This window comes from Cheilinus undulatus, linkage group 10 (genome assembly GCF_018320785.1).
Source record: "Cheilinus undulatus linkage group 10, ASM1832078v1, whole genome shotgun sequence".
Taxonomy (NCBI): domain Eukaryota; kingdom Metazoa; phylum Chordata; class Actinopteri; order Labriformes; family Labridae; genus Cheilinus; species Cheilinus undulatus.
Genome location: NC_054874.1, coordinates 21,652,016 through 21,674,817, shown reverse-complemented (window position 1 = coordinate 21,674,817; position 22,802 = coordinate 21,652,016). Strand labels below are relative to the sequence as shown.

General features: G+C 38.0%; 1 protein-coding gene across 1 annotated transcript in view; it reads left to right on the top strand.

The window, feature by feature from the left end:
• The window catches only part of abcb7 (ATP-binding cassette, sub-family B (MDR/TAP), member 7), a 40,259-nt gene that overhangs the window by 1,309 nt on the left and 16,148 nt on the right, over window positions 1-22,802 (top strand). Inside the window, exons 2-8 of the mRNA XM_041798117.1 lie at window positions 63-146; window positions 227-304; window positions 5,333-5,452; window positions 19,072-19,204; window positions 20,928-21,196; window positions 21,833-21,921; window positions 22,124-22,211. Coding sequence (XP_041654051.1) covers window positions 63-146; window positions 227-304; window positions 5,333-5,452; window positions 19,072-19,204; window positions 20,928-21,196; window positions 21,833-21,921; window positions 22,124-22,211 — 861 coding nt within the window. The remainder of the gene's footprint in view (window positions 1-62; window positions 147-226; window positions 305-5,332; window positions 5,453-19,071; window positions 19,205-20,927; window positions 21,197-21,832; window positions 21,922-22,123; window positions 22,212-22,802) is intronic.

Here is a 22,802-nt window from a genome sequence, read left to right as displayed (position 1 = left end):
TCATAGAGAATAATCAGTAGAAATGAGAAACATCAGTAAATAATTCACCTTATGAATTTCAGCTGAGCTCCCCTCCACACCTACGCACAGCTACATGGAACACAAACAGGAGCGAAAACAGTCGACGGATTTTGGAGGCAGCAAAAGTAAGTAGGGTTGAGGAAAGACTTTATGGTTGGTTGCAATTATTAGACATATTCCACTAAAATATTTGGCATTTCTGCAGCATTTGCAGGTTACAGACAAAAGAACATGTTGGCACGGACATGCAGGAGGAGGACTGAGTGCAGATCCCAAAAATGTGGTGAGTACAGGAACTTCTTTTGGCCTAAGTTTATTGACGCCTTTTTTTGACTAACAGTTATGCATAAACACTCTAGAGGCCATGTGAATTGAAATAGACACAGTGATTGAATCTGACTGTAATCATTTGTTACTTTCAGTATTTAATCAGCTATTGTTTGCTATTATTCAGTGGTCTTTTTACACTGTGAGGTTAAAACACTGACAACACACTCTTTTCGAAGCTATTAATTGGAAAAACTGCATCTTTGCAGTCCTGCGACTCTCGCAACAAAATAAGGGTGCCATGTTTGTCATTTTTGTTCCTCATGGAGTTGTGTAGGGTTTGGGCTTATTTTCATTGATCTTCTTTATCAAAAAGACATCACAATCTTTTCACTATAGTTATTACTCAAATGTCTGCCTGACATCTGACTTGTTTAGGAGACGATAATTTGGGACTATGACTGAAACTTTTGTTGTAACATTATTATTTGATCTATTTGTAAGAGCACTTTTGTAGTAATTTGTTGTGTTTCCATGACATATGTGTTTAATAGTCAAAATACTTAACAAAAGAACATTATATCTGCAGGCAGAAAACAAGATCACTTGGGATAACCTTTTTTGTCTGTATAATATGTGTAGTAGGGAAGGGTGATGGAAAAAAATGTTTTTTTATGTCCGGATCACGATTTCAATTTAATCATAAATCTTTTCATTCAGTTTTTGTGAATACATTTGTAAGTTTAGTGACTACAAAAAATCCAAACTTACTCCCCATATATTTTTTACATGCACAAATGCTGTATTTAAAGGTCTTAATGTTAGTGCTGTTAATTGACCTATGGCTAAGCCACGCCCCCTCCACTCACTCGGACAAACAATGAACATTCAGTGACGGGTGCTTTTGCAGTTGTCAGAGTAGGAGATATTTCACAGGAGGCCATTGATGATTTTTGGAGACAAAAAGATCACATATCATCTAGAAGTCACCAAAAGGGTCTAAACTACGCATTGGAGGGATATGTAAATCATTTTATTGTCGAGAAGGTCGATAAAAAGCTTCAGTTACAAGCCAAAATTTACAGGTCCCAGTGCAAATGTGACAAACCGCATCTCATTGCCATCACAATCTCAGACCACAAGATAGAGGATCAGCATCAAAAAGCCACTGAAGTTAAAGTTTTAGGCTCAGAATATGAGAAAAATATAACGGCCTTTTTACCATCTTTACCAAGAGTGTCTCTCCGTTAGTTTGGTGCTACAGTATTTACACTGAATCATTCAGCATAACGTTTGCCGACCTTTGTTATCTTGGCTATTACAGATAAGTTAATGAAGCTAAGCTCCAGAAGTTAACGTTAGTTTAACTAGAGTCCTTTGGACAACAGTTAACAATGATGTACGATCACCAAAGTACCAAAACTAGAACAAAATAGGCCAATGAACTCCCAACAAACAACGTTACACAACAAACAACGCAGCTAGGAGCTGACGTTAGGCTAACTTTAGCTAACATTAGAGATGCTAAAGATAACTTTATATTTCTTTCCAGCAAAGTGACAATATGTTGCCTCAAAAATATGATGTTGGCTTACCTTAGAACAGATGATGTTAATTTTATCCACGTTGAGTTGATGTTGTGGTCTGCTGCAAAACTTTAATCTAGAGAAGACACTTTTCTCGGTTTAGATGTGGCTTAGGAACAGGTACGAAATACACTCCATCACCCAGCCTCTCAGGATACCTTGTGTTGGAGTCGCATGTACCCCATGAACACTGTTTGACCATTTTTAAACGTACAGTCTCAAAAAAACCTCATAAAACCAGACGAAAACGGACTTTCTCCCTTTCATTTCAGGATGTCCAGGCAGCTGATGTCTGAGTGTATTGGAGTGGTATACGCACTGTGATTGGCTCATTGGGTTTTAGGGCGGGACTTAGCCATAGGTCAATTGATTAAAACAATTAATTAAGTTAATCACATCACTATGCTGTAATTAATCATGGTTAATCACAGCATTTCTTTAGTTTTTGTAATTTTTAGATTTTTAAACGTTCTTATTATCAAGTGTTTATTTTCATTATTTTAACTTTATGTACAGCACTTTGAAAGTGCTTCTTTTACAAAAAAATGTATTATTATTATTATTATTATTATTATTATTATCTATAAATTGTACTTGCATTTTTGGTTGAGATAAATAAGTACAAGTATGGTGTTTAAATGAAGAAATATTAAACAAACTAGAGTTTTAAACTTATTTGTGGTTTGTAAACCAGAGTGTTTTAACGAGACAGTAGTTCTCCTAGGTGTTCTGTGGTACGGGTCATCAGAGGCGGCCTGGATGATGTCTTAAAGCCCGTTGTCGTCAGTGATGTCGATGGCCTGCAGTCTCTGGCGACCCATTAACGATTGCATTAGTTAGCTTAGATGTTGTCGTTTTGGGGACGAATCCAGGTCTGCTGGACTGCGCCGGTGCAGCTTGGCGTTACGGCTTGATCCCGTGTTGTTGTTAGCGTCTTTGCTAGCATTAGCAACATTAGCTATCATAGCTTGATCCCGTGTTGTTGTTAGTGTCTTTGCTAACATTAGAAAGGATGCGTTTTGCCCGGAGGTGGTACTTCAGACTGTACTTCGGTGTAAAGACAGTTCTTTACCACAGTATGTACACACACAACTTTTGTTTTATCCAGACTTCCATTAGGCAGCTTTTTTAAAAACAAAATTTGCCGTGAAGCAGACCTGGGTCTGTCTCCTCACTCATCACTGCTGGCTGTGTTTGACCTGCCTTTAACCTTTCACCCCAGGGGACGTAAACATCCATGCAGGAGGACTACGGGAGGAAGTTGTGGTCATATGATTAAATTGCTTTATTATTTTTTTAACGCGTTAAGCTTTCTGGATTAATCACGAACATTAACGTGTTTATATTAACAGGCCTCCTTAATCTCTTATGCTTTTTTTTTGTTTCTCCTCAGCAAAACCTGCTGGTCACTGCATGAAAATTTTAGAATTTACCATTTCATAGTTGGCACTGTTAGGCAAGGGGTATGGAGCGTATTCAAGCACCTAACATTTATCTCACTGCACTCTGATCTATTTATGGAACCAATTTCCTAATTTTTTGCACCACTTTAAAATTCTAATTTATGTGTCCTCTTTTGTGTTTTTAAATCTATTTTAGTTTTAATCTGGCTCATTTTAACACTGATTTTCATAAGAAAGCACATGTCAGTTTCTTCAGTCTTGTTTATACACTGCCAAAATAAATACATTTTAACATAAACCAAAATATGATTAATTGCGGACACACATGGTCCTGCAGTTAAGTATTGGCCCTATTTTGTTCTAATGTAATCTTGATTTTTATTTGTAAAGGGGTCAATTCAGTCACATGTCAAACTCATACCTGCTGCTGCTCACAATGAAGAAGAGAGATGCAAGCTGAGATCATGCAGCAGCATGCATGCAGGCTCAAGAAATTCACGGAAATCAATGATTGTATCATTTAAAACATTTTTTAATAACAGTTGATATCTGGACCTAGCAGACATCACTGCTTTCCTTTGTTAAAAAAAAAAAAAAAAAAGACCATGCTATTATAAAGTTTCACTCTGGGTTCCGTTATTCTGACGGGTAAACCTGACAAAGAGAGGTGAAAAGGCTTTTAAGTAACTTGGGGAAAAACAATGAAAAGCAAAACAATGTCAGCTGTAATGGTTAAAACAGCGGTATCTGCCTCTGCCACACTTTCCTCAGCTGACTGCGATGTGGGTAATCTCTCTTCCCTGTTTAAATCTGAGCAGACGGTTTAGGATGCTGACTTTAGAACTTTTCTAAAAAGTTTGTAAACGTCATGTGGATTGTGCAAAAAAAAACAAAAACAAAAACATGACACATCTCCATATACGTCAGCTAATCTCCTTAGGGTCTTAAATCTTAAGTTCTAGTTTCATTTAATTTCCCCTAATGTGCAGGCATGTATATTGTCAGCATGATGTCTGCATAACCAGATAACAGCTTATGAAGTTATATATCAGTATGGAAAATTTCTGCCAATGTCACAACCACTATATCGTCAATAAAAATCAAATATTTGCCTTAAAAATGTATAGATGTACCATCAAGCACAGGTGGTTGCCTAGGGTGCCTCACACTCAAGGGGACCCACTGTGAACCCTCAACATTTTGAGTTCAGTCCTAAGAGGAAAACAGCTACCACACTATCTAACTTGTGGATACACTTGCTGTGTATCTTTCTGTAATATTGGCATAGCAAAAACCCAATATTGTTCATCCCTAATATAAACTAAATGTTCTTTACCCTTGTCTTTAAATATTTCTTGGGTATGAAATGCTGAACACTGAGAGAGACTTGAACTTTTTATTCATAAAGTATAATGAAGCTGTATTGAGGTAAACCTTCATTATAGAGTACATTAACACCTCTACATATGTTACAGGGACATCTATGGTGCATTCAGCTGTTAATGTTACTCCTGCGTTCGCAGTGTCACATCTTGCTTGATTGTTTTTGATTAAAGGCAGGTGTTGGGCACAGCTCTGTAGTTTGCTTGCAGCCTCCATATTGAGTGGATTAGAGGAATTACTGCATATTCTTTGGCCTGCACCGAGTCCCTGTGGCAGGTGTGTGGTGGAGCGTGGGTAAACAGCCATGTTGGCACCAGTATGCTCTCAAACTCAACTGGGATGACAGCCCATGTATCTCTTGGGACTTGTAGTGTCAGACTGGATCCCCAGGTCCACCTGGAGACTCTGCTGTCATTGCTGCTCCCATATCTCTCAAGGGACTCCCCTTGACATTTGATGTTCCACATGTCTGCCAAGAGAGCCATGTTTAGGTTATTGTCATCGTTACACCAGAGCAAGACACAAGTTAGTTGCCAATATTGGCAAACATATGGTGGAGTGTTAACAGTCTAGTGTACTAAATAGACCTGAATGTGATGGTGCAGACTTGTTTGAAGCACTGTTTCTCCTGTGATTTAAGAAGAGCCTTTGTTTTTCTTTGCTTCTCACCAGCTGAAGGAGGTGAATTCAGCCCAGATCCTGTCAGCAATGCTTTCTTATGTGTGGCCAAAGGACAGACCAGACCTGCGGGCCCGTGTTGCCATCTCTCTTGGCCTGCTTGCTGGAGCCAAGGTAAGATTACAGGCAATATTTTAGTTGTAAATAGGGTTTCAGTGGCTTACATTTAACATGTAAAGCAATTTTTCATGCGTTTGATTTGGGTTTGATAACAACAACAACAGCAGCAAGTGTTTTTATTATTCATTGCTCTCTTTAAATGCACTTTCACCTATTTTATCTGAGATTCAGCTTGGCCAGAAATAGAAGAATAAAACAGTAAGCATACGCAAGGTTCACTTAATTTAAACCTTTTTTTATGTTGGGAAGTTGTCATCATTATTCCAGGGGTCCATTTTTATAAAGCAGGTTTAGTGAAAACCTTGAGTCTATTGACCGTGAAATGAGGAAAATTTAGACTTCCATTTCAGAGAAGGAGGAAACTCAAACCCAAGAATAAAGGATGAGTGAAGTCTGTTTCACAAGGAGAGGAAACTTAAGCTCTGACTCAGTTAGTAACTGAGTCAAGCTAACCTGGTCAGCAGTGGGTTTCTTCAGTAAACCCACAGTTTCTCTCTGTCTCCTCCCTCTGACAGAGCTAGAGGCCTGGTTTCATTTCTGCATTTTTTCATTCATTTATTCAGTGTGTATCAGGCACATTACTCATGTTTATGCTGAGAAAAATCCCTGTATTTTATAGGAATATAAAGACACAGCATTAAAGCTGCATTTTTTTATTGAGTATGGCATGCTGTAGTTGCCGAGCATAGATGAAGGTTGCTGCATTACTCCAGTTAAGTTACATTTAAATGTAAATGTAAATGTCCAGTAAATGTCCATTTAATTAGACTGAATTATTAAACTAAATGGGATAAAGGTGAGAGAGTATCTATGATTCCAAACCAGCATTAAGCTAAAGATTGCTAGTTGTACCAGTTTGAAGAAAATCTTAATAGCTAAAGCTTTGAGAGTAGATTATAATTTTTAGAGATAAAAGATGTCAATTTTTGATACTGTACTACAATAACTGTAAGTTTTCATTTCCGAGACTAAAGATAGAATAAAGCAGGTCAAAATTTTCATGGGCAGTGTGAAAGTGTTTATGCTCTACATGTTATCATACTCTTAATTAATACAAAGCTGAGGTGTCTTTAACCATTGGAATGTGTTTGAACTATGTGAAGATCAAAACAACCTTTTTAAAATCAATAGATTGACCAATCCAACAGCCTAAATATAAACTTAGCTGGGGCTAATGTAGACTATGTCACTTCAAAATATCATATCTAACCATTGGCTTAGATTATAACTGTAATGATTTGCCTGAATCTTGTAGTTTTACAACTTAAATCTCAGAATTTAAGACTATGTTCTCAAAAATTTCTGACATAATTTTTTTAATATTACAAATTTATTTTAAATCTTGCTTTTTTCTTCTATGTGGCCGCCGGGGCAATTGTGGCTCAGTAGGTAGAGTCGGTCGTCTTGCAACTGGAAGGTTTTGGGTTCATTTCCCAGTTCCACATGTCAATGTGTCCTTGGGAAAGGCACTTAACCCCACTTTGCTCCCACTGTTTCATCAGTGGCGTGTAAATGAGTATGGATGTATCTGAATGGAATTAGCTAATACTGATAGCCAGTTCTCCATAGCAACCTCGGCAAGACCAAGCAGCAACCTCCGGTCCTGAAAAAAGGAGGCCAATGCGGAAGTGCGTCCATTTGAGGCTGGCTGCAGGAACACCGGAAGTGGACACCTGTTAAACAGCCGGTTTTTACACTAGAAATAAACTGGTGTACAGCCTGTTTCAAAAAACTAAACATTAGCTCGTGTCTTCATGTGCTCTCACTGTCCGGGGGGGGGGGGGTGTTTGTACCACAACGGTTCAGATTATATTAAGGAAAAACCTCACTGTGGACTGATGGGCGCATCTCATATGATTGACATATAGCTCGGCAGGCAGAGGCTACGTTTCCGTCAACCAGAATGCTAGCTAGCTGACAGGAAGTTGCGCTTAGTGGGTGGGCCCGTTAGGTTGATCCAAAGTTTGGTTGAGACAACGATTTCAATATGGAAGCCGCCGCTGATTCGCTTCAAGAGCTATTTGAGTTCGTCTATTGTAAGCAGACGTCTGACGTCACACAGGGGTTGTTCAATTCTTTCTACAGTCTATCGGTGAGACAAGTTTATGTTTGTTTAATTTTGTGGAAAACACCAATAAAACGGAAAGCATTAATTAAGCTATGATTAAAATAATCAACCATTAGTGGTGACATTATTTTTGATAATAGACACTGATAAAAATGGAAAATAATATCTTTATTATTGCAGCAAGTAATATGATAATTGAAAGGATTGATCATTTTTGTGACTTATTTCAGATAAAGACTAGTTTTTCTAAAAAAAAAACAACAGTCTGTGATAGTTTTTGGTACAATATCGTTGTTGATGCTTAATTGTAACTCACGTCAATGTCAGTAATTTATGTCAATGACAGTTTTTAAGGAAAGAAAATCTGTTTAATCTTAAATCTTTATAAGGAGTTCAGACCAGGAAAATTCATTCGAAAAAGGCAAGCTAAGTGGAATCAGCACCACTCTGGTTTAATTTCTAGTGGGGCACAAAACTGTTTAAAGAGAAGGGAATTTTATAGATTAAGCCACATAATTACGTCCTGGAAGTACCCAAGATTGATGCATTAAACTTGACACAAGTTTGCTGTGCTTCTTCATTTAGTTTGCCACAGTTTTGAAACAAATATTGCAGCGGACTGTGGTGTGTTCATGGTCCGAAGCTGCAAACCCAAACCAATTCCAAACAGCTGGCAAAAATATACAGTTCTTAGAGGACGAATCTCCAAATCAGTAATTTGGGGATTAAAATAGATTTTTCTGTTGAATTTTTAATAAAATTGTATGCAGAAAGGGTAAAAATCAATATAAAGTCAAATTTAGCAGAGTTTTTTATTTATTTATTTTATTTATGTGTTTTATTTTGAAAAGGACTTCATTCAGTCTTTTACCAATAGATCAAACTTTCGCACATACATCATGAAATACTCATTCTTTTAGTGTATGGACAGTCCTGAAATGTTTTCTGTACTGTGTTTACTATTGCTGATTATAAAATTATTATTTTCTAATTAAGGGTGAGGCAAACCTACACAAAACCCATCAATCCTGCATGCAGCCAAAAGCCCAAAACCCTGCAGTCTAGTCCACCATTCATGCACACAGCTTTGGTTATATTAGTCCATAGGGGTGGGAGAAAAAAATCGATACAGCATAGTATCGCGATATTTTGTCTGGTGATATATCGTATCGTCTTGACCACCAGATATCAATTTTTTCAAATGAATTGCTAATATGAACTGAAGTCTGTGATAATGGAAAAATCAAACCAATTGTTTGGACAGTTGTTTGTCCAGTGAGGTTGGCAGAGGTGACGGTTATAGAGCAGGAGGGTGATTCTCATGAAGAGAAAGTAAGCTATGTCTGTGATGATTTTTTGGACATTAGAATGAAAAGTGATAATATTTAGCTTTTATTTGAAAAATACACTATGTCTATTATGAGTCTAAATTAATTATTTGGTAGGAAAACAGTATTTATGGGTTTTTTAAATAAATTATTTCATAAAAAATTAATTACCGTAACGTGTCCAGTGAAAAAAAAATCGCATTTCCCCTTGATTTAGAACAATAAATATTCAATAAAATTCATAAAAATTACTCCTACTTTGTTCAAAACTATATAATAAACATATTATAATCATATCTTGTGGTTCCCAATAGCATATAAAAATATATTTGTGAAAAACAGAGTGTCCGGACACGCATATTTCATTACCGTTGCACTGTGTTTACAGTCTTGTTTTAAATACAGTGTGTTTTTAAATTAAGTTTTTTTTACCCATGATGCACCACAAAGAAGAGGGAACAAAGGATGGCCACAAAGTAAGATTGTCTGTCATATTTTCTTTTGTTTATCATGAAATTACTTCTTACACATCCTCATTTCCACAACATAGTTGAACATTACCGTAATGTGCAATATTTCATGTTCATGAAGAGTCCTTGATTTGACAATTTAATGTGGGAAAGGTCTTAAGGAGCCTAAACTGTGTGTGAAATATTTTTGCTGAGTCATCATGGCCTCTGCCATTTTATGCTAGTTTAGCTCTATGTCCTTCATTACCATAATGCATAGCTTTCATTACCACGCAATGTAGAGGCCTGTTTCGGTAATGTAAGCTAATATTACGGTGGTGAGAATAGCATGCTTTCAGTCACACTTTAAACAATGATTTAAAGGAATGATTATTGTATATTGTTTATTACCTTTTATAGTGTACAAACTTTTATATTACATAAAAACGTATTGCGGATACATAATTTTTTTAATTATTGTTTATCTAATCATATTGGCATGCTAATGTAAACTGTTTTCACATTAGCATCTACTAATCTGTGCTAACTTGTATTTCTTTACATAAAGAGCAAATGAGAATGATCGAAAGGAAGCTGCATCAAGAGTTAGGGTGGAGAAATATAGAAGATTTAGGCTAGCTACATTAACCCAGAACTTCTACAGGAGTATAGGAGAAAAGAAAGAGAAAGGTAGGCCTCAATAATGGAAGATAAGAGCAGAGTACACGGCTTTCTACATTATAAAGCAAAAGACATTTTTCTCTTATTTTCGTAAATATTAATGCAAATGACAGAGTATTTTTCTAGTCATCAGCCGTTTGAGCATAATACAAATGTTTTTGAACAAACTTCATAATGTTAACCATTATTTTTTATAAAATAAAAACCTCAAAATGCACTGTTCCACGTTATTAAGCACAACAGAGTTTTAAAACTGTGCCGTCTAATCGGCTTAATTTAAGTTGGACTTTTATTTTGAAAAGAGGTCTTTTATTTTGAAGCCTGTTTTGTATGCTTAGAGGCATGTGTCATTTTCTGTCAGCCATTTTTTGATGAAGCCAGCTGAATGAGACCTCATGCAATGCTGTAGACACCACAGAGGCAATGTCGTGAGTAAATACATGAATATTTTATGTTTGTAGTTAGGATTGAGGTTAGACAACTTACTCTAAACTTTAAAACACTTCATTTCATGTGGTTAGGAACGTTTATTTACATGCATTATGCATTTTAAAAGAGTTCATGTGGTCATATGGATCTTTAAGTATTGTATTCTGTGTGTTACAGTTTTCACTCTGTCTTTGTACGAAGATGTTAAGAGCCACAGTAAAGAGCAAAGTAATGCTAACTACGACTCAAGTCATCTTTTCAAAGAAGAGTTTAGCTGGTTGTATAGCTTCAGCTGCTACGCTGAAGTGAAGACAACATAAAAACGTTTTATAGGTTGTAAAGAACTGAAAATGGTCATTTGTTGAATCTGCAGCATTAGGAGGTCATATTTACTGAAATCAAAGCTCTTTCAATCAAAAACATCTTAACAGACAAAGTTACATGTTAACATAGGAGCCCTTCTTTGATATCACCTTCACTATTCTTGCATCCATTGAACTTGTGAGTTTTTGGAGAGTTTCTGCTTGAATTTCTTTGCAGGATGTCAGAATATCCTCCCAGAGCTGCTGTTTTGATGTGAACTGCCTCCCACCCTCATAGATCTTTAGCTTGAGGATGCTCCAAAGGTTCTCAATAGGGTTAAAGGTCAGGGGAGGATGGGGGCCACACCATGAGTTTCTCTCCTTTTATGCCCATAGCAGCCAAGGACAGAGGTATTCTTTGCAGCATGAGATGGTGCATTGTCATGAATAAAGATCATTTTGCTACAGAAGGCACAGTTCTTCTTTTTGTACCATGTAAGTGGTCAGTCAAAAACTCTATATACTTTGCCGAGGTCATTTTCACACCTTCAGGGACCCTAAAGGGGCCTACCAGCTCTCTCCTCATGAATCCTGCCCAGAACATGACTCCGCCCCTTCCTTGCTGATGTCACAGCTTTGTTGGGACATGGTGGCCATCCACCAACCATCCACTACTCCTCCATCAGGGTTGCACGGCACTCACCAGTCAACAAGATTGTTTGTAAATGAATCTTCATGTATTTCAGGGGCCACTGCAACCGTTTCTGCTTGTGAGCATTGGTTAGGGGGGGCTGAATAGTAGGTTTATACACGACTGCAAGCCTCTGGAGGATCCTACAGCTTGAGGTTGGTGGGACTTCAAAGGCACCAGCAGCTTCAAATACAAATGCATTTTAGCAGCTGCTCTCTTAATCTGATTAATTTTTCTGTCAGAAACCTTCCTCATTATGCCTTTATCAGCACAAATGTGTCTATGCTCTGATCAGCCACAAATTTCTTCACAGTACGTTGATCATGATTAATTTTTCGTGAAATATTTCATGTTTTCTGTCCTTGTCCAAGGCATTACACTATTTGACACTTTTCAGCAGCAGAGATCATTTTTCTTTCCCATATTGCTGAAACCTATGGCCTGCTTAATAATGTGGAATATTTGGAAAAGTGCATTTTGAGGTTTTTATTAAAAAAAAAAAACAATTATCATTATGAAGTTTGTTCAAAAACTTTGAATTATGCTCTAATGGCCGATGACTTGAAAAATACTCTGTCATTTGCATTGATATTTAGGAAAATAAGAGAAAAATGTCATTTGCTTAATAATGTGGAAAGCGGTGTATTTTACATAATGCACTTACTCACTCATTTACCCACTCATATCACCAAATGCTATATTATTTAATTTTTCAGTAAAAAATGAAATGTTTTTGGATATGAATATGTATTTGTGCTACTTAATGTGTTTTACTGTACATTTGTTTATGATTTCATTACCAAAATATTATTACTCATTACCAAAATGATTTTTCATTTCCGCAATGTTTAGTATTTAATGATTTATTAAGGTTAACACAATTAATTGACATTGATGCATTATCTGTTAATAAAATTTCTAAGATTATCTATACTTTTGTTTAAACTGTTTTTTTAATGCAGTGCCTCAGAATGCAGGACAATGAAAAACTGATGTGAAAAACCATTTAGATGTTACGGTAATGAGATAAATATTTGCTTTAAAATTTGTATAAATGTAATAAATACATACATACAGTCATATCTTCTATCCTTAAACTTAATAAAGTGCACGCTGATGAAAGGAAGTGAAAAAACTATTTTTTCTAAATTATACTTTTAATCAAAATTGTGTTATGTTAATAATTTATTTCCTCATAGTGGCCCTAAAAATGCATAAAAAATGTGCACATGTTTGATAATTTTATCTTGCTTAGTACAATTAGATTCTTTTTGACATAATAAGTACAAAAAGTTTGTATACAAAGGTCTCTGATTTTTTCTATAAGTTGTACCATGTTCGTGAGAATCACCCAGGAGAAAGTTAGTACAACAATCATGGCAGCACCAGGGGAAGGACATTAGGAATGCAAGCAGGGCATAAATGAGTTGGACATGACACATGAGGTTTGCAGGAAGTGCTACATGAAAATAAAATACTGCGGAAATACAATGAACATGAGGGCAAGACTAATGCTGAATCAGCTAAACAGTTGAAAAATGGTTTAGATCACAATATATCGCAATATATGGTATCCCAATACTCACTGTATTGCAAAATGTTTAAAATCACAATGATATCGAATTGTGACCCAAGTATCGTGATAATATAGTGTCGTGGGGCCACTAGTGATTCCCACATCTATTAGTCCGTTAACTGTGCTGATGAACACTGGACCGGTTTCTGACAAGATCATGATATGGGAGCGTCTTTAAAGCTTATTCAAGAAACTCTCCTGTGTGATCATGGGGGGAAAAAGCTCATGTGGAGGCAGGAATATTTTAACTCCATGTTGTCCGTGTTTTTATCTGAGGCTGAGATAAAGCTCTGTTGTAGTTGTGGAAAAGTGGATTGCATTTCTCTGCTGCTGGGCCGTCTTCTCTCTGATATATACGACTTTGGCGGGGAGTTTTCAGCAAAATGTTCGTGCCCAGGCAAATCACATATTCTGGGTGGACTCACTTTATGAGATTTTTAAATCCTGGCTTTTCAACAACACTGGGCTCATGTCTTTGGGCTCCGCCATTATCTTGGAGTCATCTTGCAGCGTATTTTAATGATTATGGTGTGAGTTTGACCTCTTTTATTATTTTTAATTTATTTAACCTTTATTTAACCCGATAAAAACCCATTGAGATCTAAATGTCTTTCACAAGGGTGACCTGGCCAAGAGGTCAGCAGCACACGTCATAATAAATAATACATATTCAAGAAACAGATATCCTTCCTTTTTAATGCTGAACCACTGCTAGATGACAGACCCAACGTTGTTTCTCATTGTCCGTCTCTGAACACAGCTAACTAGCTGCTAACTCGCCGTGCTACTCTGTTTACCCATAGTGTTTACCTCCTTCTCTCTCCCATGCTCTCTCCTCTGTGGATACTTAAACATGCATGTGTGGAGGAGAGTTTTCTGGATGGGCGGGGGAGTGACCTCTCTGCTGTGAGGGATGCGTTCAGGGATAGATAGACTTGAAGCACTTTGTGGCACTTACTGATGTTGTTTCTTCTGCTCTAGATCTTTGCTTGTTTGTTTGTTTGTTTGTTTGTTTGTAAGTCTTTATTGTCCCCGAGGGGCAGTTCGGATGCAGCATAACCAAACATACACACGAGACATAGTGCACAAATACAAATACAGATGAAGACAAATACAGATCTAGAGGCCACAGTTTAATTATACAAGTACAAGCCACCTACCAGTAGTCGGATTTGCTTGTGTTGTTCTTGCTCTCAAATGTGCGTTGCTTTGGATAAAAGCGTCTGCTAAATAACATTGTAACAATGGGAGAAGCAAAACTGTAGCGAGAAATGCACGCTGACGGCTCAAAACTTCCTCATAATTTACACTCCATATTCGCGATATAGTCATTTTATACATCCTGTGGGCAAAAGCTGCGATACATCCAGTATACTCGATATATCGCCCACCCTTAATTTGCTGTGTGGTTGTGTGCACATCTCTGTGGTAAGGGAGGGATAAGGTGTAAACTACGGGTGCCCAAGTGGCAGAGAAAGAGGAGCCCTAGAGGAATTTCCAAAAATCTAGATTTAAATTTTATGAATCGTTATACTTGTACATTCAGAGTAATCAAAAAATTCAACATATTACACAAGCAAATGTTGTACCCTCCCAAAACAGTGTAACTGACAAGTAGAGAGGATTTCTAGTTTGAGAAGGTGGTACGTTGACCTTTTGTTGTCACCTGATGCCATGGTGAATCATTGTACTGGGGCTCCACTGGTGATGGCTTTCCATGGTCGTGTTGCCAACATTGAACTCCAAGTGAACCTACTCAGAATTGATTTACCTAACTCAAATTTGCTGTTCTGAAACTGACAACTCAGTGTTTGTCATCTGAGGGCAGATCAATGCAGAGCTCAGAGTTAGTTTCAGAGTTTGTTGAACTTCCTTTTGGAAATGGGCCTCTGATAAACTATAATATTAAGATAGCACTTAACCGAAAACATTACAACAGTTGAGATAAGGGCAGACGATGGAGCTCATAACAGGATTTGAGCTCTGATCTAAACACAAAGAAGAAAAAGAAGGACATGTTTTCCTTTCAGATCCAGGAACTGTATAGATCACATCTGTGTCTCTGCTCTTGATGCCTGTTATAGTGTTAAAAGTAGAATTTCTGGGCCCTTTCTGAGTGTGAAATTATTGTAAACAGTACTGACAAAAGCATGTTAGTAAATTCTAACTATACAACTAAGTCTCAAGTCTAGACATAGCACACAATCAGTTTCAGTCTTTGTTTTATTCTCATTTTAATTAAGTTATGTTTTTTCTTGGCTTGAATTACAAGTGACCTACCTTAAAGAGTTATCTGATTATTTTTTCCTCCAGTCAAACAGATGTAGAGCTGATTTCCAGACATGTCATCAGGGTTATATTGTTGTATTTATATTGTTGTTGTATTGTGTTATTATAATTCATGTCAAAACCGGCTGTTTAACGTGTGTGCAGACGGAACTTCTGGTGGACAGTCACGGTATAGCAATTTTTTGCAGTTCCGCATTGGCTTCATTTTTTAGGACCGGAGGTTGCTGCTTGGTTTCGATATCCAGCAACTGAGGCTGGGTGGTTGCACATGCTATATTCATCAACTACTGTGTGTATATTGTTAGCAAATTATGCCTGGAAGGAAAAAAGGTAGCATGTTCAAGGATATTTTTTCTTTGAAGTTAAAAAGGCAGATTATTTCATAGCATGCTATTTTATTTGCAAGAGTACTGGCCCATTGGAGGTATCCACTTGTCTTCCAAACACTTACTTTTGTTTCCAACACCTTTATCTTGTTTCTAAGCATTAATACTTTGAAAATGAGCACTGTTGGATGAGTGAAACCAAAAAAAGCCGTTTCAACTGACTGTTCATTCAGGTAGGTAGAAGGGCAAAAAAATTACACTATATCAAGGGTTCACTGGAGACTGACTGCAGAAGCCTCAGAAGTCATAGTTACACTCTGCCTGTATTTAGTAGTCAGACCCAAAAACACTTAAAATTTAGCTCAGGTTACTCCCATTTCTCTTGATTTTTGCTGAGATGTTTTTACACCTTTTCTTATTCTCATTTGGAGTTTTTTGCAAACTCCAAGCAGGCTTTCGTGTGTTTTTTCACTGAGGAGATGTGTCCATCTAGCCACTGCCATAACCCTGTACCACATGGAGGGCTGCAGGGATGGTTGTCCTTCTGGAACTTTGTCCCATCTCCACACAGGATCTCTGGAGCTCAGTCAGTGACCATCAGGTTCTTGGTCACCTTTCTAACTAAGACCCTTCTCCCCCCATTGCTCAGTTTGGCTGGGCAACCAGGTCTTAGAAGAGTCATAGTTGTGCCAACCTTCTTACGTTTGAGAATTATGAAAGCCACTGTACTCCTGGGAACCTTCAATGCAGCAGAACTTATTATGTAGCCTTCTTCAGATCTGTGCCTTGCAACAATCCTGTCTCTGAGCTCTGCAGGCTGTTCCTTTGACCTCATGGCTTGTTTTTTTCTATAATGTGCATTTTTAGCTGTGAGGATTTCTATAGAGATGTGTGCCTTTCCAAATCATCTCCAATTGTTAAATTAACCAGGTGGATTCCAATCAATGTGTAGAAACATCTCAGCAAAGGTCAAGAGAAATGGGAGGAACCTGAGCTTAATTTTAAGTGTTTTTGGTCTGAACACTTTTGGCAATGTGACATTTCAGTTTTTGTTTTTTCATAAATTTGTAAACATTTCTAAAATTTTTTTTTTTTTACCTTGTTTTAATGGGTTACTGAGTGTGGATTAATGAAAAAATATATATATATTTTTTTATTTTGCATCAGGCTGCAAAATAGAATTAAACAAGTGAAGGGGGTATAAACACTTCTGAATGCTCTGTAATCTGCAGACAACTTTTTAGATAAAAAAATACCTTTTAGGTATACAAATTGAAGCTTATCATTGGATTTTACTTTATATTGTTGTAGTTTATGCTGGTGTTGATTTGAAAAAAAACAAAACTGATACCAAGCCTAATGCTTTGCATAAAGATCATATTCAGTAGGAGCTATTTACAGTAAAATGCTTTTTTTTGTGACTACAAGATAATCTCTCTGAACCTTTTAAGTCAAAATGAATAATTCATTCGTTTGTTTCAATTTAAGGAGCGATTTAAAAAAAAAAATGTTGTTTGTTTTTTTTGTGTGTTGTTAACATAAGGGTAGTTTATTTATTTATTTATTTATTTTTGCAATTTTTCCCTTACATGTCAACATTGTGTATTTGGCTGTAAATAAAAGCACCTGTGTGACAGTTGACATTTGTCCTATGGGGATTTGACTTTCAATTGACTTGGAAAAAATCTTTTCAGCAAATTTAATATTGTGTATTGCCATTCTGCTAAAAAAAATTAGGTTTTAATTATTCGGTTCAGACCAAGGAAAGAGAAGTCAATGTTGAGCAGAATAATCTGTCTAAATTGTCCACATCAGCTTGTTGAACTCAACGAGGCTGATCACTGTTTAAATTACCAGCATTGTAGTGAAATTATAATCAGAACAAATACAGAGAACATTAAAAATACATTGATAATTGGAAATAATAGAAAAAATACAGAGATATTTCCTTCAGAAATCAATTCTGTCTGCTTTGACCATGCGTAAAAGATTGCTTGGCACTTAGCAGAGGTTGTTACTTTGAGTAGAGAAACTGTTCACAAATAACAGCAAGCATTTAAAGTGGACACCAATTTTGTTATTACTAGCTGAAAACATCAATCAATACAGGATGTATTTCCTCATCCTTTGTTGTTCTTTAATTTACGCCCTGAAAAACAATCATAAATTCACGGCTCCTTATAAAGCATGCACTGCTGTCTCTTAGCATGGCTGTGCGTGTGTGCTAAGGTAGAGAGAACACACACAAACGAAGTCCAATCTTCTTCCATTTTCCTGCTTGGCTGGAGATAGCCTCAATTTCTCCAGCTTGTCTGTTTGAACTGAAACCACCAGCGGTGTGGAGGCAATTTTTAAATCAACTGAATAATTATGTGGTTACAGTGCATCACACCTATGCTCTCCAGAATATCAGTGACATTTTCATTTCAAGTAATAGATAGAAGCTCTTCTTTTATTAAGCTCTCGTTGCCTGACTGCTTTGTGTACATTAAACTTTAAGCTAATTCTGATAGCTTGAAGCCAGATCTCCACTACATGACACACAGAGCGTGTGTGCTATGATGAGATGACATATTACCAGGTACAGATGGACATGGTGTTGATTTAATTTCCAGTGTGGTGTTAATGGTGGTAAAATTGAGGACATGTTTTTTCACTGCAGTAATGGGCTCAGGCTATTTTTGTGTCATGTTCTTGTTGTCTTGGTAGCAAAGTTATTGTCTTTCTTTAAAGGGACCCTAAGGACTCTTATTGTCTGCATAATACCCAAGTGTGTAAAGCAAGCACCCTGAAAATGCAGTTTTTAAAGCATAAATGGACAATGGCATGATAAAATGCTATTCTACATTAGCAGGGCTGACACAGTTTAATTTTTTCACTTTGTGCTTTTACATAATTGATTTAATATATCAAAATTATATCACATGGAAGTTGACAGGACTAAAGGTACAAAAAGGAATGTTTAAAAAAAACAAAGCCCTCCCCTGTGTTGGGGGGTTGAGAGGTTCAAATGAAATGGGTTTCATGTGAAAATGTGCTGCTGTGTTCTCTCGCTGTCCTAATGTGCAGCGGACCACCTAGCCTGAGTCACACAGCTGTCCCTGTGCTTTTAATTAGCCTTAATAACCATTTCAATTCCATTAGCAGAAAGCACCAGCTACTTCCCCAGCATCAGCACAGCCACTCAGGAAGAACGCACACATGTATATTCTCTTACAGCACCCATTCATGTATACATAGATGATCTTAAAGGTCCCTGACTGGATGATGCCAGTTTTATTGCCTGACAACAGTCGAGTTTTATCTTTCTGAGAATACTGATAGCACATCTATAAGTAGAGAGACTGCTCTGAAGGACGAGAAAGTGGCACTAGACTTAAATGAACATATGTTTGTCAGCAGGCTATTTCAAAATTTTTCTTCTTTTTCTCCCTCATGTCTGAACGGTTCCTCCTCTCCTCTCTGCCTTCACAGATCACCAATGTGATGGTGCCCTTCATGTTTAAGTATGCAGTGGACGAGCTTAACCAGATGTCGGGACACATGCTGAACCTGAATGACGCGCCAAGCACTGTGGCTACCATGGCAACGACCGTGCTGATTGGCTGTGAGTCTCAGACTTGCGATGCACTGGCAGGTGCCAGGCTCATCAGAGGGGGACTGTGGGACTGCCTATTATCTGCACACTGACCTTTACCAACACATTCATATCAATGGCACTCCGCAACCTCTGCGCCTCCACGGCATTATTTACATGATGCGCTCCACTCTGCATCCAAGTTCACTTCTATCAGTCTGCACAGCCCCCTGAGCCTTGACCACTTTTCAGTTTGATACCTGTGTGCTCCCAAGGCAAACAGAGCAAGACAGATTTCTAAAGCAGCTGGAAAGAATTTACTAATGTCCTTTTGAAAGTGGTTTGATATATTTTTCTTTTATTTCCACTCTTAAAAGCTCCTCTTTTTTTCTCCTCTGTGTCCAAATTGGCCTTGTGAACACAAGAGGGGTCAGAGGAGGCATGTAGTGTGATATAAAGTTGGTCCTGATCAGAGCTTTTATTCACTAAGCTGCTGATGAAAAGCTAAATAAATAAATATAGTGAACCTGACACCCACTGCAAGTCGCTGTGGCCTTGAGGAGTGCGATCAGCATGGATGCAATGTACATTTAGCCCCGTATCTACTTATTTTAATGAGCCCACTTAGGTCTTGCGCATTAAGGCTGCCTGTGAAATAATTGGAGCACATGAACTGAACTCAAGACAGTACGAATTATGATAGCAAGAAAAAATGAAGGGGACGTTCTTTAAGAAAAAGACTGTATTTTTTGTTCCCTTTTCTGACACTTGGGGCCCTCGGGTGACTATTATAATTTGCTGAAAGGGTTGCACAGCACTCATCCTACCTTGTCAGATGTGGACACATTGTTCATTAGGTGAGCATTCCTATTTAACGCCACATTACAGCCACATGAAGACCAGCAGACAGAGCGATTATTACGCTGACTTTGGTCTCAGCAGACAAGTCGTTTATTCACACAATTTCAGTGAAATTACTACAGGAAGGGCACATGCCATTCAAACAGACAAATATTAATTTGCGACAGTCATGCTAGTGTTTTACTTGTTAGGGGAAAGTGTTCTTGCAATTAGATGTAACATTTTCATGGACTGACAAGCTTTTAGCTTTTATTTAAATAGAGGCAACTTTGATTTGAAAATCCTAAATATTTAAAATTTAAAAATAACTTGAAATGTTGCCTGGATCTACCCTCATCACTGAGATCAGGCAGAGAAACTCTAAACTCAGACAGTGCTGAAATTAAGCCAGCTAACAGCCACTTCTTGTCTTATTAAAACCACCTCCCCCTCTTCTAGTATTTTCTCACACGTGCAGCCCCTTCCCCACCACACACTCAGATTCCCTCCCTCCCCTCAGTCTTGCGGTGTGTTGGCTTGCCATAGTGGTGATGCTTCAGACAGCATCCTGCCTTGTAATTACAGAGGCTTTGGGAGGCTGCTGCTGTAGCACTGCAGTGCTTGCAGACAAGAGATGATTTGAAAAAAGCTGCCCTGCCATCTCATACAAGTCTTCACTGTAGAGATCTTGACATCCCTGTCTAGTCTCAGTGCTGTATTACAGCTTCCAAGACAGGAAAGGTAGTGGTCAGATTCTTTTTTTACTGCCTCATATCACTTTAGAGCTGCATCACGGTTCTCTGTGTTTGGGACAAGGATATATATTCTCACTCAAGCACCCAGCCCCGATGTCTGCACCTCCCTGATTTTCACAGCAGGTGTGCTAAACTCTCCATCTCCTCCGCTATCCCAGATGGCGTATCTCGGGCCTGTGCCGCCCTCTTCAACGAGCTGAGGAACACTGTGTTCGGCAAGGTGGCCCAGAGCTCCATCCGACGCATCGCCAAGAATGTCTTCCTCCACTTGCACAATCTGGATCTTGGTTTCCATCTCAGCCGGCAGACGGGAGCGCTATCCAAGGCCATCGACCGTGGCACACGGGGCATCTCATTTGTCCTGAGTGCACTCGTCTTCAATCTTGGACCCACGGTCTTTGAGATGGGACTTGTCAGTGCCATTTTGGTGAGTCTAATGGTGATACCCACACACACACAGAAACTGCATTTTCTTTAGTTTCTATTATCTTTTTCTGTAAATGTTTTTGATGATAATGTTGGCTCAGGATCCTCCATCACCTTGGCACTCTTCACAGCAGATTGTCTGGAAATTAATTTCACTGATATTGTCTCATTTACATTGTAAATGGAATATGAATCGCTGTGAACTTTGGGTGGCAACACTGAGCCCATTAGTGTCAATGATGAATCCCAAAGCTTTGTAGCTGCTTAATGTCCTCCTGTGGAGTACGCCCTGAACAGCTGCCCCCCTCCTTGGCCACCGCTGAAAGAACAGCTCGTCTATAGCTCCGTGCTATTATTCCACTCTGGACTATAATGTCAGCTTGCCTGTAATGAGGGCAGACTCCATTGCCCAAATAGCTAAAGCATTAGCACGATTAGTTCTTTTAGTTTTCCCTCCATTTGTAACACTCAATTTCATAGCAGAATGGTCAAACACAGTATGTTCTTAAGATGCCTTCAACGTCACAAATGTTGGGGTCCTGAAACGTGATGGTTAGTTTGACTTTTTGTGAAAAATCTGTTGAGTCACAGTGTTTTTAAAATGCTTTTTTTCCCTCTCTGCTTTCTCCTTCTGCAGTATTACAAGTGTGGTGGGCAGTTTGCAGCAGTGGCCTTGGGTACCTTGTCAGCATACACAGTCTTCACTATTCTCCTCACTCAGTGGAGGTAAAAAAGGGTGTTTATGCCAGTCCTATGCCTGTCTTCTCTTCAGTTGCTTGTTTCACTGCTTATGTTTTGTAATCACTTGAAAATATACTCAGTAAATAGTTCTGTTATGCTCTGTGCCGACTATGCCATTGTTCCCTCTTAGACTGAAATGTGTTTTTAAGAAAGTGCTTTACATGATTGTGCATGTGTGTCTGCACAGGACTCGTTTCAGGATAGAAATGAACAAAGCAGACAATGAAGCTGGAAATGCTGCTATTGACTCTCTTCTTAACTACGAGACTGTTAAGGTGAGATCCATCCCCCTTCACAATTACACACACAGAGAGACACAAACGCACACAGTAACGTACACCCCCACCCCCGACATTCCTCTTTTCATTTGTCTGTCTCTATTATCTTCCCTTCTCTTGTCTTCTTTTCACTTTTTGCAAGGAATATTGGCAAAAAATAAATATTTACTTGTCTGTGATGATAGTGTTTCACTGGCATGATTGCCACTTTCAAAATGTGCCTTTTAATCAAAGAAAAGCACTCCCCTCTGCCTCTCTCCCACTTCTTTCACAGACTCCATATTATAAAAAGTGCAAGTCAGATTTGATTTGCTTTCGTTTTACTTATTTATGCGACTCAGACTATGATGATATCGTGTAGAGCACAAAAAGGACATACAATACAAGTAACAAAAAGATTGCACATGGCATGTCTGCAATACAAGCATTACTTAAATAATGTGTTTTTTTCTTCAGAAAAGCACAGAATTTACAGATGACTTTAACTTTCTCTGATTGCAGTAGCAATGCAACATGGAAGGATGGTTTAAATAATACTTTGGTATATACTGTACCTTTCTCTTTAACTCATTATGCTGACATTCTTAC